A 12,781-nucleotide genomic window follows, 5' to 3' on the forward strand; every position below is an offset into this window, starting at 1 on the left:
ATAAGTGGTAAGCCACCCAGAACGAAGATGAGGAAGAATTTCTTCACTCATTGTGAACCTGTGGAATTCCCTCCCACAGGAAGCTGTTGGGGCCAGGTCATTAGATATATTCAAGAGGGAATCAGACATGGCCCCTGCAGCTAAAAAAGGTATGGAGGGAAAGCAGGTATGGGATACTGAGATTGCATGATCAGCCATAATCAGACTGAATGGTGGTGCAGGCTTGAAGGGCTGAATGGCCTACTCCTGCAGTTTTTTTATGTTTTATCTTTCACCACAATAATCCTCAACATCACAAGGCTGTGTACTCGGTCCCTTATACAGTCATGACTGTGTGGTCAAATCCCATTTACAGATTTGCTGATGAAACCACCTTAGTGGGTTGGATCTTAGACAAGAACAAGACAGAATACAGGAAAGAGAAAGACAGCTTAGAAACAGGTTGTCAAGACAGCAATCTCTCCCTCAGTGTGAACAAAATGAAGGAGCTGGTCATCAACTTCAGGGAGCAGAGTGGAGGGCACACCCTTGACTGCATCAATAGTGCTGATCAAGAGCTTCAAGTTCCGAGAAGTAAAGGATCACCAAACTATACTGGCCCATCCCCAATCTAAACTCCAGAAAACACATCAATGCCTTTACTTCCTCAGAAGCCTAAGGAAATTTGGCATGTCCACTTTTTATTGATGCACCATAGAGTGTGCCCTATCCAGATGCATCACAACTCAGTATAGCAACTGCTCTTCCCAAGACAAGAAATTAGATTTGTAAACACAACCCAGTCCATCACGAAAACCAGCCTTCCTTCCACTGATCCCTGTCCACACTTCCCACTGCCTTGTGAAAGCAACCAACATAATCAAAGACCCCCTCCCACACCAGTTATACTCACTTCGACTGGGCAGAAGATATAAAAGTTTGAATACACATACAAACGTTCAATAACTTCTTCCCCATGTTACCTGACTTATGAATGGATCTTTCTCTGCACCTTCCCTGTAGTCGTAACACTATATTCTGCATTCTGTTCTGTTATCTGTTCCATGATGTATTTATGTAAAGTATGATTTGACCTGTTAGCACTCAAAACAGTACTTCTCACTGTATTTTAGTGTGTGACAGTAATAAATCAAATCAAAGTACAAGAAACATCAGCCTGGACCTCTAGATTGGTAGTTAAGTGAAATTTCCAGCATCACCTTGATTCATTAATAAGTTCCTCCAACTCATTAATGTCAATATAGGTGTACTTCAACAACAGCTTCAGAGTGTCTCTGCAGCATTTTATTTGTCCTCTCCAAAACACCAGGCATTTGAAAGATGAGTGAACAGGAGCCCGAGGAGACATTTTCAAAAAGCTACATACAATGCCCGGTCTATCATGGTTGATATTGCAGAAGCATTGCCTGAATGGAGGACACAAGAGTTTGTGTAATGGCCTTTCCACTGAATCCACAAGATGCAGAGGTATTGCAGATAGAATTTCTCTAGTACAGTGTGCCATTGATACACTGTCCAGGTCTCACTGTAGTACAGAAGTGCAGTGATGCTGTCTTGTACACGGCGTTTCGTTAATCTGCAGAAGTCTGTTGTTAAATATCCACTACTATAATTTACAGAATGCTGAACTGGCACTGCTCTCACTTGGGATCTCCTTGTCAATGGCAGACTGTTGACAAGCTCTCTGGGCAGAAAAGATATCAAGCTGCGCTTGAATGATTTTCATTTCTTCTCTAAACTTAGTACAATTCTCTAAAATGCTTAGAGTGATATTTGATCATTTAAAACTGTAAATATTTAGAAGAAAATCGTGATATGGTTAGATGAAGTTGAATGGAAGGAGATTCCTGTGAAGCATAAACATTGGTCCAAGTTTCTATACTGTAAATCATTTCTAATTCTTCAGGTTTTAATACTTGTACTCATCTTAGGTATTATGTTTCCTACTTACTAGTGAAAATATTTTTTTTCACTAATGTACAATTTCAAGGCATCATAAAATTATATACTGTTATTTGTTTGAGGTATTTCAATTCAGCTACATCCTTTCATCTTTGGTATATCATCTCAGTCAAATCGCTACTGTGCCATTTCATTGGCTTCCAATAGTTCTTTTTACAATTAATTCACAGGATATTAGTGTCATTGGCAATCGCTAACAGAAGTCAAACGATGATGATGGTGGACACCTTCATGAACTGCTGCATCCACAGTGCTGTTAGGAAGGACTTTTACCCAGCACTAGTGAAAGAATAGTAGTATAGTTCCAAGTTGGGATCATGTGTGGTTTGGAGAAGAAATTCACCCATGGTAGTCACTCTGTGTGCCTGCTGCACTTGTCCTTCAAAATGATAAAGGTTGCGGATTGGAAGGTTCTGTCCGTGGACTGAAATCTTGAATCAGATGCTTATCAGCAGGGCACTTGCACATAATCTAGACCAACACCTCAGTCTATTACTCAAAGAATACGACATTCTCAGGAGTTGCTTATGTTCATGTGGAACAGAAAACCAAGTATTAAAACTGCATATTCAAACTAGAACAGCAAGGTTTCCTCAATTGTTCAACAGCTTTAAAACCATTCAAAATAACTGAACACTCATCTCTTTACTGTTTGAGGTTGTGCTGTGTGCAAAGTGTCACATTTCTCTGCACATTAAAGAATTACTGCAGTTCCGAAGTAATTCAACAGACATCAAGTGTTTTGTGACATCCTCAATGACCTGTTCAAGTGCTGTTTGTATATAAATATGAGATCCATCCTTCCTACTCAACATTCCGCACAATTCATGAATATTATGCTTTCATTCTTGTTGCATTTACAGACAAAATCCTACATTTGATTTCCTATCTTCCACAGTATCAGTATTAAAACTGTCATTGAAAATTCTCCTTTAACATAAAAAGCAACCAACAATTCCTCAGATGAAGGACTTCTTGTAGATTAGAATTCTTTTTATTCTTATATAGTGAATTTGTTGAGGTTTTATCTTGTGCAAGGCCAATTGAAAACTAGACATGCAACAAGCAAGTAAGTTTACTGAATAACATTTAAAATTAAGCTTCTCTTCAAAAGTAGTAAAAAATTATACACTCATTACAAAACGTGCAGCTTGGGTGGCAAGGTTAATGAATCAAAGAATATGTCATCACACTCTTTCAAAATCAATCCAAAGTATACCTCAAGCAAACTATTTAGCCAATTATTAGAATATTTTTGCATGTTTCTTGCATAGCAAACACATTTTTAAATTCCAACTACACACAAACACACAGAAAATTAATCACAATTATGATCAAGGAATGCTAAACATGTTTAGGCAGTGATTTTGTGGCACTGTAAAGTAATACATTTACATCAGGCTTCTACTAACATCTAAACTTCTATTTCTCATGCATCTCAACTATTTATCAAAAATTTTTGGAGAAGATTTCTAGCTCGGGTTGTAGGTTTGCTCACTGAGCTGGTAAATTTGTTCTCCGGTGTTTCGTCATCATGCTAGGTAACATCAGTGAGCCTCCAAAGAAGTGGTGTTCTGCCCTACTTGCAATTTGTGAGTCTTGGGTCTGTTGTAGTGGGTGTTATCATTTTCAGTTCTTTCTCTGAGAGGTTGGTAAATGGGGTCCAAATCGATATGTTTGTTGGTGGAGTTCCAGTTTGAATGCCAGGCCTCTAGGAATTCCTGTGCATGTCTTTGTGTAGACTGTTCCAGGATGGATGTATTGTCCCAGTCAAACTGCATCAAATGAAGAGGGACACCATCCTGGGACAGGCTGAAACAAAAACACACACGGGAATTTCTAGAGGCCTGGCATTCAAACTGGAACTCCATCAACAAACACATTGATTTGGACTCCAGTTACCAAACTTTCAGAAAAAGAACCAGAAGTGATGTCATCCACCAGAACAGACCAAGCCACATAAATAGCAAATGGGGCAGAACACCAGCGCTTCATTGGAAGCTCACAGATGATGTTACCTAGCATGGTGATGAAACTTCCACGAACAAATCTACCAGCTCAGCGAGCAAACTTACAACCTGATTGATCAAAAAGTTAGTCCATTCATGAAGTAGGCAATATAATTTCTGCCAATTACCCAACTCAACCCAAACAACAACTAGCATTGGAATACAATTCAGCTCAGCTAAAATAACAAATTGATTTGACACAAAAATACAAAAATTAAATTTTACCACATATATATGGTAAAAATTGTGTGGTAAATGAAAAGACACTGTCCTTAACTATCTAATTTGCCTTTGGTCAAATGTTAAAAGATGCATCAGGCATGATTTTCAAGGTCACAACTGTTCAGACTGCTTTAAAATAATTGACAGGTTTAAGAAAATTACACTTCCATTTGTTTGTGTTGATTATAAAAAAAAAGTTAATGGGCTTTTAAATAATTATAGTATACACCAATTGTACATTAACCTAAACAACTGATCAGTACTGAAGGTCCATGTAATTTAGTTATATCTTCCATTTACCGACTTTGGTCCATTGGCTGAACTTTCCAACGCGAGTGTTGTTTTTTTTAATACTTTTCCAAGAAAGTGAACACTGGCTTAATTACCCAACACACTAGCCTGAAAACATTTCGAGCTAATTTTAAAGTTACAAGATGTTCTATTCACTATAATGAGATGACTGTAAATTAAACACCAGTTTAAGGGGAGCAATGTGACCATCTCAAGCAAAAATCCATTTCTTTTGTTGTTAGATCCGAAAACAATGTTACAGAGCCAATGAATTCTGATCCCACTAACGCAATCATCTCATTGACAAGACTGACTGGAAATGGGAGAGGACGGGGAAAAAAAACAAACATGGGTTCCTACTCGTAATTCGCATTTCGATATCTGCAGTGAATAGAGGATTAATTTTCCTCACTGTCGCGACTCATCGACGGGATTTAATCAATCGCTCCGAAAACGTGAAACCGAATTCTTGTCAAACACTTCCCAGGAAAGGACTCCGGGGCCTCCGTGTTTGGGAAAGCCTCGAGCTGGGAGTTGAGTCACCTTCTTCTCCCAGTCCTCAGCCACCACATTCCACCTCAAACCAGTTGGTTTTTCGTGTGGCGGGGGTGGCGGAAACAAAATAAATTTCGGGAGGGGGACAGGGGAGAAAAACAAACACAACAAGTTCGCTGCGGGATAAAGTTGCGGACAACTTTCTTCTTTCCCCCCCCAAAAAAAAAACCCGAAAAGCTTCAAACTTGGTCGCGAAAAGGAGGGGAGGAGGCCGTGAGGAAAGCTTTAGGTTTGTGGTCGCGATTTGCACTTTATTTCCCCGTTGCGTGTCTCCCTTCCTGCCCTCACCCTCCCTCTGTGAGGGAGCTGAAAGATTGTATCCAGCATCAATATCAGGAAGCGCCATGTTGCTCCCGGCTGCTCTCTGGATACATTGTGAACACCGCTCGCTACATTGTGTCCGCCACTCCACTCCGCTCCACACTCACTCACCTTGGCGATGGCTCGGCGGTACCTAGTCACCGCCTGTTGGATCAGGCTGTGCACTGTGATGGCCCCATTTCCACAAGGAACAACCACCCTGGTCCTCGCGAAGCAGACGGTCACTTTCATTACTCCTCTCGGGCACAGCTTATGTTACACAAGGCTCTTGTCTCCGGAGCTGCAGCCGAGAGCGCCTCGGCTCAAGCCCAAAATAAAGAAGGGAGGCTTGCTCCTCTCCCCTTTCCCTCCCGGTTGCAAGATTGTTATCTTTTCTCCTCTCTATATATTTTTTTTTGTTATTCCGCCCCGTGCGATGAAATGCTCTGTTTCATGGTAGTGCTGTTGTGCGAGCGGCCCCGCTCGGCTTTAACACGGCGCCGCTTCTTGCCGCCACCTGTTCCTGCTGTTTGTGGGAGTGGAGCCGAGTGCAGTCTTCACGGAGAAAGAACCCAAAATCAGGGAAGCAAGCACGGAGCCACCCAGTGTCTCCCCGCCCTGGCCGCTCACGGCACTGCAACGTTGCGAGTCCGGTGCTCGCCTTCAGCCACACACCGACAAACATTCTGAGCCGCACAGATTGTGCTAAAGATAAATCATTACCGTGCTGCGCTCAGGGTCAGATTTTTTAATACTAAAGTCACCAATACCGCGTGCATTCATTACCATACCCCCAATGTCCTCCTTCCCTTGCCCTGTGTAACGTGAAAAGAGAGCTGTCGCTTAGAGAGTGCAGAGTTTAGATCAGAGTGGTGCTGGAAAAGCACAGCAGGGCAGGCAGCAACCGAGGAGTGCAGGCAGAGCTTCAATAGGTGACCAGAAGACAGTCAAGGAGGACCAACGAGCGAGAACACAGGGGATCTCTCATTCTCCAGTGTAAGAGAGATGGTTCCTTGGCATGACAAGTACTGTAGTGGTAAAAACAATGACTGCAGACGCCGGAAACCAGATTCTGGATTCGTGGTGCTGGAAGAGCACAGCAGTTCAGGCAACATCTAAGGAGCAGCGAAATCGACATTTCGGGCAAAAGCCCTTCATCAGGAATAAAGCTGATGAAGGGCTTTTGCCCTAAACGTCGATTTCGCTGCTCCTTGGATGCTGCCTGAACTGCTGTGCTCTTCCAGACCACTAATCCAGAATCCCAAGTACTGTAGTGACAGAGTATTCAGAAAAGGAAATAGCACTTTCTGCAAATATGAATCCAGAAAGGTATGTTGTCTCCCCAATACCAGAGGCAAGGATATTACTGAGTGGCTATAGGACACTCTGAAGGGGAAAAGTGAACATAGAGAGGTCATTATCCAAATTAGTGGGCACGGGTAGAAAGAGGGGTGAGTCTTGTAGGAAGAACTTCATGGGCTGGCATGGAGACTATCAGTGTGGCTTCAAAGACATTAATATCCAGATTATTTCCAGTACCAAGCATTAGTCAATACAAACGTAGAAGGGTGGAGCAGAGAAATGTGTAGTAGGAGAGATGGTGTATGAATGAGGGATTCCTACTCCAATGGGGACAGTTCTTGGGAAGCTGGGACCTGTAGATACCTAACAGGTTGCAGCACACCAAAGATAGGACTGATGTCCTCACCGGATGGTTGGCTAATTGGCAGATGATGAGGAACAGCGTGTAATGTGAGAAAGGAGAAACAAGGACTGCAAAGGATTACTGGAGACAGACAGCTTTAAACTAAGATTTGGTAAAATAAAAAAGAAAGGAATAAGATATCAATTTAGATTCTGGGCAGACATATTGGTGTTCTGCATCCACTGACACAAGTGATATTATGATGTCAATATTCCTTTACAAGAGGGGTCAATGACAAAATCTACTTCAAGCAAGGAAACAGTAAAAGTATAGTACTGGGTGTATTCTAGAGTGCGGACGTTATAGAGGAATACATTTGTTGTCAAATTATAGAGAAGTACAAAAAAAAACAAAGAATAGTGAGAATGGGGTCTTTAAAACCTCAACTAGAAACTGGGGTATTAATAACAGTATAAAGAACAGAGGTGGAGAAGAATTTTGGAAGTGCATTTTCGTGATTTGTATGAGTGAGGAGGACATTGCTGGATCTGGTTCAAGGGAATGAGTGGGTTGAGTAGATCAAGCGTCAGTCAGGGAATGTTTAGGAAACAGTGATCATCGTATCATAAGATTAGGTAGGCTATGGAATGGAACAATGTGAAATTTAGAGTCTAAATGCTTAATTGGAATGGAGCCAATTTCGGGAGGGTGAGAACGGATCTGCCCCAGGTAAATTGGCATTAAAGCGTAGTAGACAAAACAATGGGCTATTTTTAAAGAGGAACTGGAACAGTTGCAATCAAGATACATTGCTAGGAGAGACACAGGTGAGATAAGCAGACAAAAAACATGGAGAGTAAGATGACACCAAGTTGAAAAGTCCAGAGGGGGAGTAAGAGAAAAATGACAATTAATGTGAAAAAGAATCAAAAAGTCTTTGGAATATAAATAGGAAAGAGTAATATAGAGGGATGGTGCTGACTAAAAAGCTAAAGGAGGTCAAACTTCGAACAGATCTAGCAGCTCAAAACTGGTCCTCCATAAGGAGCTGTGGGCTACCCACACATGCAGACTTGTTCTTCAATACAATCTGAAACCTCATGGCCTGGCATATCCCCCACTCAACCATTACTGTCAGGCCAGGGGATTCACCTCAATTCAATAGAGTATGCAGGAAGACATGCCAGGAGCAGCAGGGACAACATAAAGGAGAAAGTGAGGATGCAGATGTTGAAGATCAGGGCTGAAAAATGTGTTGCTGGAAAAGCACAGCAGGTCAGGCAGCCTCCAAGGAGCAGTAAATCGACGTTTCGGGCAAAAGCCCTTCATCAGGAATACAGGCAGAGTGCCTGAAGGGTGGAGGGATAAATGAGAGGAGGGTAGTGGGGGGAGAAAGTAGCATAGAGTACAATAGGTGAGTGGGGGTGGGGATGAAGGTGATAGGTCAGGGAGGATGGTGGGGGAAGGTAGCAAAGAATACAATGGGTGGATGGTGGTGGGATGAAGGTGATAGGTCAGGGAGGAGGGTGGAGTGGATAGGTGGAAAAGAAGATAGGCAGGTAGGACAAGTCATGGGGACAGTGCTGAGCTGGAAGTTTGGAACTGGGGTGAGGTGGGGGAAGGGGAAATGAGGAAACTGGTGAAGTCCACATTGATGCCCTGGGGTTGAAGTGTTCCGAGGCAGAAGATGAGGTGTTCTTCCTCCAGGCGTCTGGTGGTGAGGGAGCAACGGTGAAGGAGGCCCAGGACCTCCATGTCCTCGGCAGAGTGGGAGGAGGAAGTTGAAATGTTGGGCCACAGGGCGGTGTGGTTGATTGGTGCGGGTGTCCCAGAGCGGGTTCCCTAAAGCGCTCTGCTAGGAGGATTCCAGTCTCCCCAATGTAGAGGAGACCGCACCAGGAGCAAAGGATACAATAAATGATATTGGCGGATGTGCAGGTAAAACTTTGATGGATGTGGAAGGTTTCTTTAGGGCCCTGGATAGAGGTGAGGGAGGAGGTGTGGGCGCAGGTTTTGCAATTCCTGCAATGGCAAGGGAAGGTGTCAGGACGGGTGGGTGGGGGTTGCAGGGGGTGGGGGTGGGGGGACCTGACCAGGTAGTCATGGAGAGAACGGTCTTTGTGGAAGGCGGAAAGGGGTGAGGAGGGAAATATGTCCCTGGTGGTGGGGTCCGTTTGGAGATGGTGGAAATGTCAGCGGATGATTTGGTTTATGCGAACGTTACGGTGTGTCTGCCTGCTTAAGAATGTTTTGAGTGGTCTGGCCTAGTCCATAACACTCTCTAGAAGCTCGAAACCATCCAGGACAAAGCAACCCACTTAATTGGCACCACTTCCACAAACATCCATCCCCTCAATCACTGATGCTTAAGCAGGTGAGTGTATTGTCTTCAAGATGCACTGCTGAAATTCTCAAAGATCCTCAGTCAGCACTGTCCAAACCCATAACTGCTTCAATCTGGAAAGGCGGCAGATGCATGGGAACACCACCATCTGCAAATTCCACTTCAAGCCACTCACCGTCGTGGCTTGAAAATATATCATCAAACCTTCACTGTTGCTGGATCAAAATCCTGGAATTCCCTCCTGAAGGGCATTGTGGGAGGTGGATTGCAGCAGTTCAAGAAGGCAGCTCACCATCACCTTCTTAATGGCAATAAAATTGGGGAGGTGATGGCCTATGGTATTATCACTGGCCTATTAATCCCAGATAATGATCTGGGGACTGGGTTCGAATCTCACCATGGCAGTTGGTGGAATTTGAATCGATAAAAATCCAGAATTACGAATCTAATGATAACCATTAAACCATTGTTGATTGTTGGAAAAACCTATCTGGTTCACTAGTGCCCTTTAGGGAAAGAAATTGCCATCCTTACCTGATCTGGACTACATGTGACTCCAGAACCACAGCAATGCAGTTCACTCTTAACTGCTCTCTGGGATGGGAATAAATGCTAACCTAACCAACAATGCTCTCATTCCAGGAATGAATTAAAAAGCCAGTGAAACCCATGTCCCACAAATGAATTTTAATAATTACACATGGAGGCAGACAGCTTGGCTGAGGTACTAAATGAATTTTTATATCTGTTTTTATCAAGCAAGAAGAGCGTCAAAAAATGATGGAGAAGCTCAATGGGTTATAATTGATAAAGAGTAGGTACACTATTACAAGGGCCAACTATATTGAAAGTAGATAGGTCACCTGGACCAGATGGAATGCAACTGAGGAAGCTGAAGGAAGTAAATGTAAAAATTGCAGAGGTATTAGCAAGTTTCCTCAGGTACAGAGGTGATGTCAGATGAATGGAGTGTTTCAAATTCATTCAAAAAAAGTATAAGAATAAATCCAGCACATTCAAACTGGTCAGTTTAACCTCGGCGGGAGGGAACATTTTAGAAATATTGGGCAGAATGCATTCCAGGTGGCAGGAGTCTCACCACCAAGTAGGGAATTGGCAAGTGTCTCATGTTCCTTCCTTGGGAATGCTAAGTACCGATTAAGTAAGAGCCTGCCCCAGAAAAAGGATCAGTGTTGGAAATAATGTGCAAATCATTGGTTAAGTTAGTAGTTAAAAAGATGCACATGGTCCTATGCATTATAAACCAAGACATAAAATAAAAATTATTGTGATTAACGATTATTAATATTGATGTGACGAGATGATGGAAAGGAATATATGAATTATGAATAGGAGCAGGCCATCAGCCACTCGAGCATGGTATACCACTCAGTGAGATCACCATTGATTTGATTATAACCTCAATCCCTCATTCCTGCATACTTTTCATAAATGTTTGTCCCTTGCTTAACAAGTATCTATGTACCTCATTCTTAAAAATATTCAAACACTCTTCATTCACTACCTTTTCAGGAAGGGACTTCCAAATAGACACAAATTCTAGAGAAAAATAAAAAGCCTAATCTCAGTTTTAAATGGGTGCTTATTGATTTTTAAGCAGTGACACCTTGTTCTAGATTTTCTCAATAGGCGAATAGCCTCTCAATACCCATTCTTACAAAAGCCCTCAGGATTTTATATGTTTCCTCAAGTCAGGTCTTACTCCATGAAACTCCAGCCTAGCCTCTCTAATATTACTCATAAGATCATGCCCCCATTCCAGGTATTAGTCTGGTAAACTTTCTCTGAACTGCCTTCAATGTATCTACATCCATTCTGAAATGATGAATATTGTGCACATTGGTCTCAGCAGAACCTTTGTAACTGAAGCATAACTACTCTGGCTTTGTATTCAATTCCACTTTGAATAAATTATAACATTCTATTAACTCTCCTAATTACTTGCTGTACCACACACAAGAATACCCAGATTCTTCTGCATTTCAGTCTTCTGCAATCTTTCACCATCAAGATAATATGCTCCGTTTTCATTCTTGATGCCAAAATGGCCAATTTTACATTTTCCCACATTATACTCCATTTGCCACATCTTTGCCCACTCACTTAACCACTCTATACATCTTTTTATGGACTACTGATCAGGCAAATTGCTTTCTCTCTGATGATATTGAGATTCTTAAGAATTGTTGGATCTTGTTCTCATCCAGGCAAATGAAAAGTATTCCATCACAATTATGACTTTGACTTTGTGGGAATTGAAAAGTTTTTGGGGAATCAAATGATGAGTCATTAGACACAGATTTTCCGACCTCTGACCTCCCTTTGTAATTGCAATACTTATGTGGCGGTTCCTGTTAATTCTCCAGTTATTGATGACTTCCAAGACATTGATACTGGGTGATTCAGCTATGAAATTCCTTTGAGTGTCAAGGGGATGTGAATCAACATTCTCTTGTTAGTGATGATCATTACTTAGAGTCATAGAGTCATAGAGATGTACAGCACAGAAACCTACCTTCTGGTCCAACCCGTCCATGCGGACCAGATATTCCAACCCAACCTAGTCCCATCTGCCAGCACCCGGCCTATATCCCTCCAAACCCTTCCTATTCAGATACCCATCCTGATGCCTTTTAAATGTTGCAATTGTACCAGCCTCCACCACTTCCTCTGGCAACTCATTCCACTACATGCACCACCCTCTGCATGAAAAAGTTGCCCCTTAGGTCTCTTTTATATGTTTCCCCTCTCACCCTAAACCTATGACCTCTAGTTCTGGACTCCCCCACCCCAGGGAAAAGACTTTGTCTACTTATCCTATCCATGCCCCTCATGATATTATGAACCGTTATAAGGTCTCCCCATCAGCTTCCGATACTCCAGGGAGAACAGCCCCAGCCTGTTCAGCCTCTCCCTATAGCTCAAATCCTCCAATCCTGGCAATATCTTTGTAAATCTTTTCTGAACCCTTTCAAGTTTCACAACATCCTCCCAATAGGAAGGAGGCCAGAACTGCACGCAATATTCCAACAGTGGCCTAAACCAATGTCCTGTACAGCTGCTACATGACCACCCTACTCCTGTACTCAATACTCTGTCCAGTAAAGGAAAGCATACCAAATGCCTTCTTCACTATCCTAGCTACCTGTGACTCTACTTTCAAGGAGCTATAAGCCTGCACTCGAAGGTCTCTTTGCTCAGCAACACTCCCTAGGATCTTACCATTGAATGTATAAGTCCTGCTAAGATTTGCTTTACCAAACTGCAGCACCTCATATTTATCTAACTTAAATTCCATCTGCTATTCCTCAGCCCATTGGCTCATCTGATCAAGATCCAGTTATAATCCGAGATAACTTTCTTCGCTGTCCACTGCACCTCCAATTTTGGTATCATCTGCAAACTTACTAACTATATCATTTAAGCTCACAT

General features: G+C 42.5%; 1 protein-coding gene across 5 annotated transcripts in view; it reads right to left on the reverse strand.

The window, feature by feature from the left end:
• Positions 1-5,899, reverse strand: part of pard3aa (par-3 family cell polarity regulator alpha, a) — an 858,224-nt gene extending 852,325 nt beyond the window's left edge. For 4 of the 5 annotated variants that reach the window (XM_043690628.2, XM_043690626.2, XM_043690630.2 and 1 more), the window contains exon 1: positions 5,472-5,899. In XM_043690628.2, coding sequence (XP_043546563.2) covers positions 5,472-5,591 — 120 coding nt within the window. In that variant the 5' untranslated portion in view covers positions 5,592-5,899. The remainder of the gene's footprint in view (positions 1-5,471) is intronic. The other variant, XM_043690629.2, reaches the window with a different exon arrangement.
• Positions 5,900-12,781: the final 6,882 nt, after the last annotated feature.

The sequence above is a fragment of the Chiloscyllium plagiosum genome, unplaced genomic scaffold (genome assembly GCF_037043375.1).
Source record: "Chiloscyllium plagiosum isolate Xiang-an unplaced genomic scaffold, Cpla_swu_hap1 HiC_scaffold_5, whole genome shotgun sequence".
NCBI classification, from domain to species: domain Eukaryota; kingdom Metazoa; phylum Chordata; class Chondrichthyes; order Orectolobiformes; family Hemiscylliidae; genus Chiloscyllium; species Chiloscyllium plagiosum.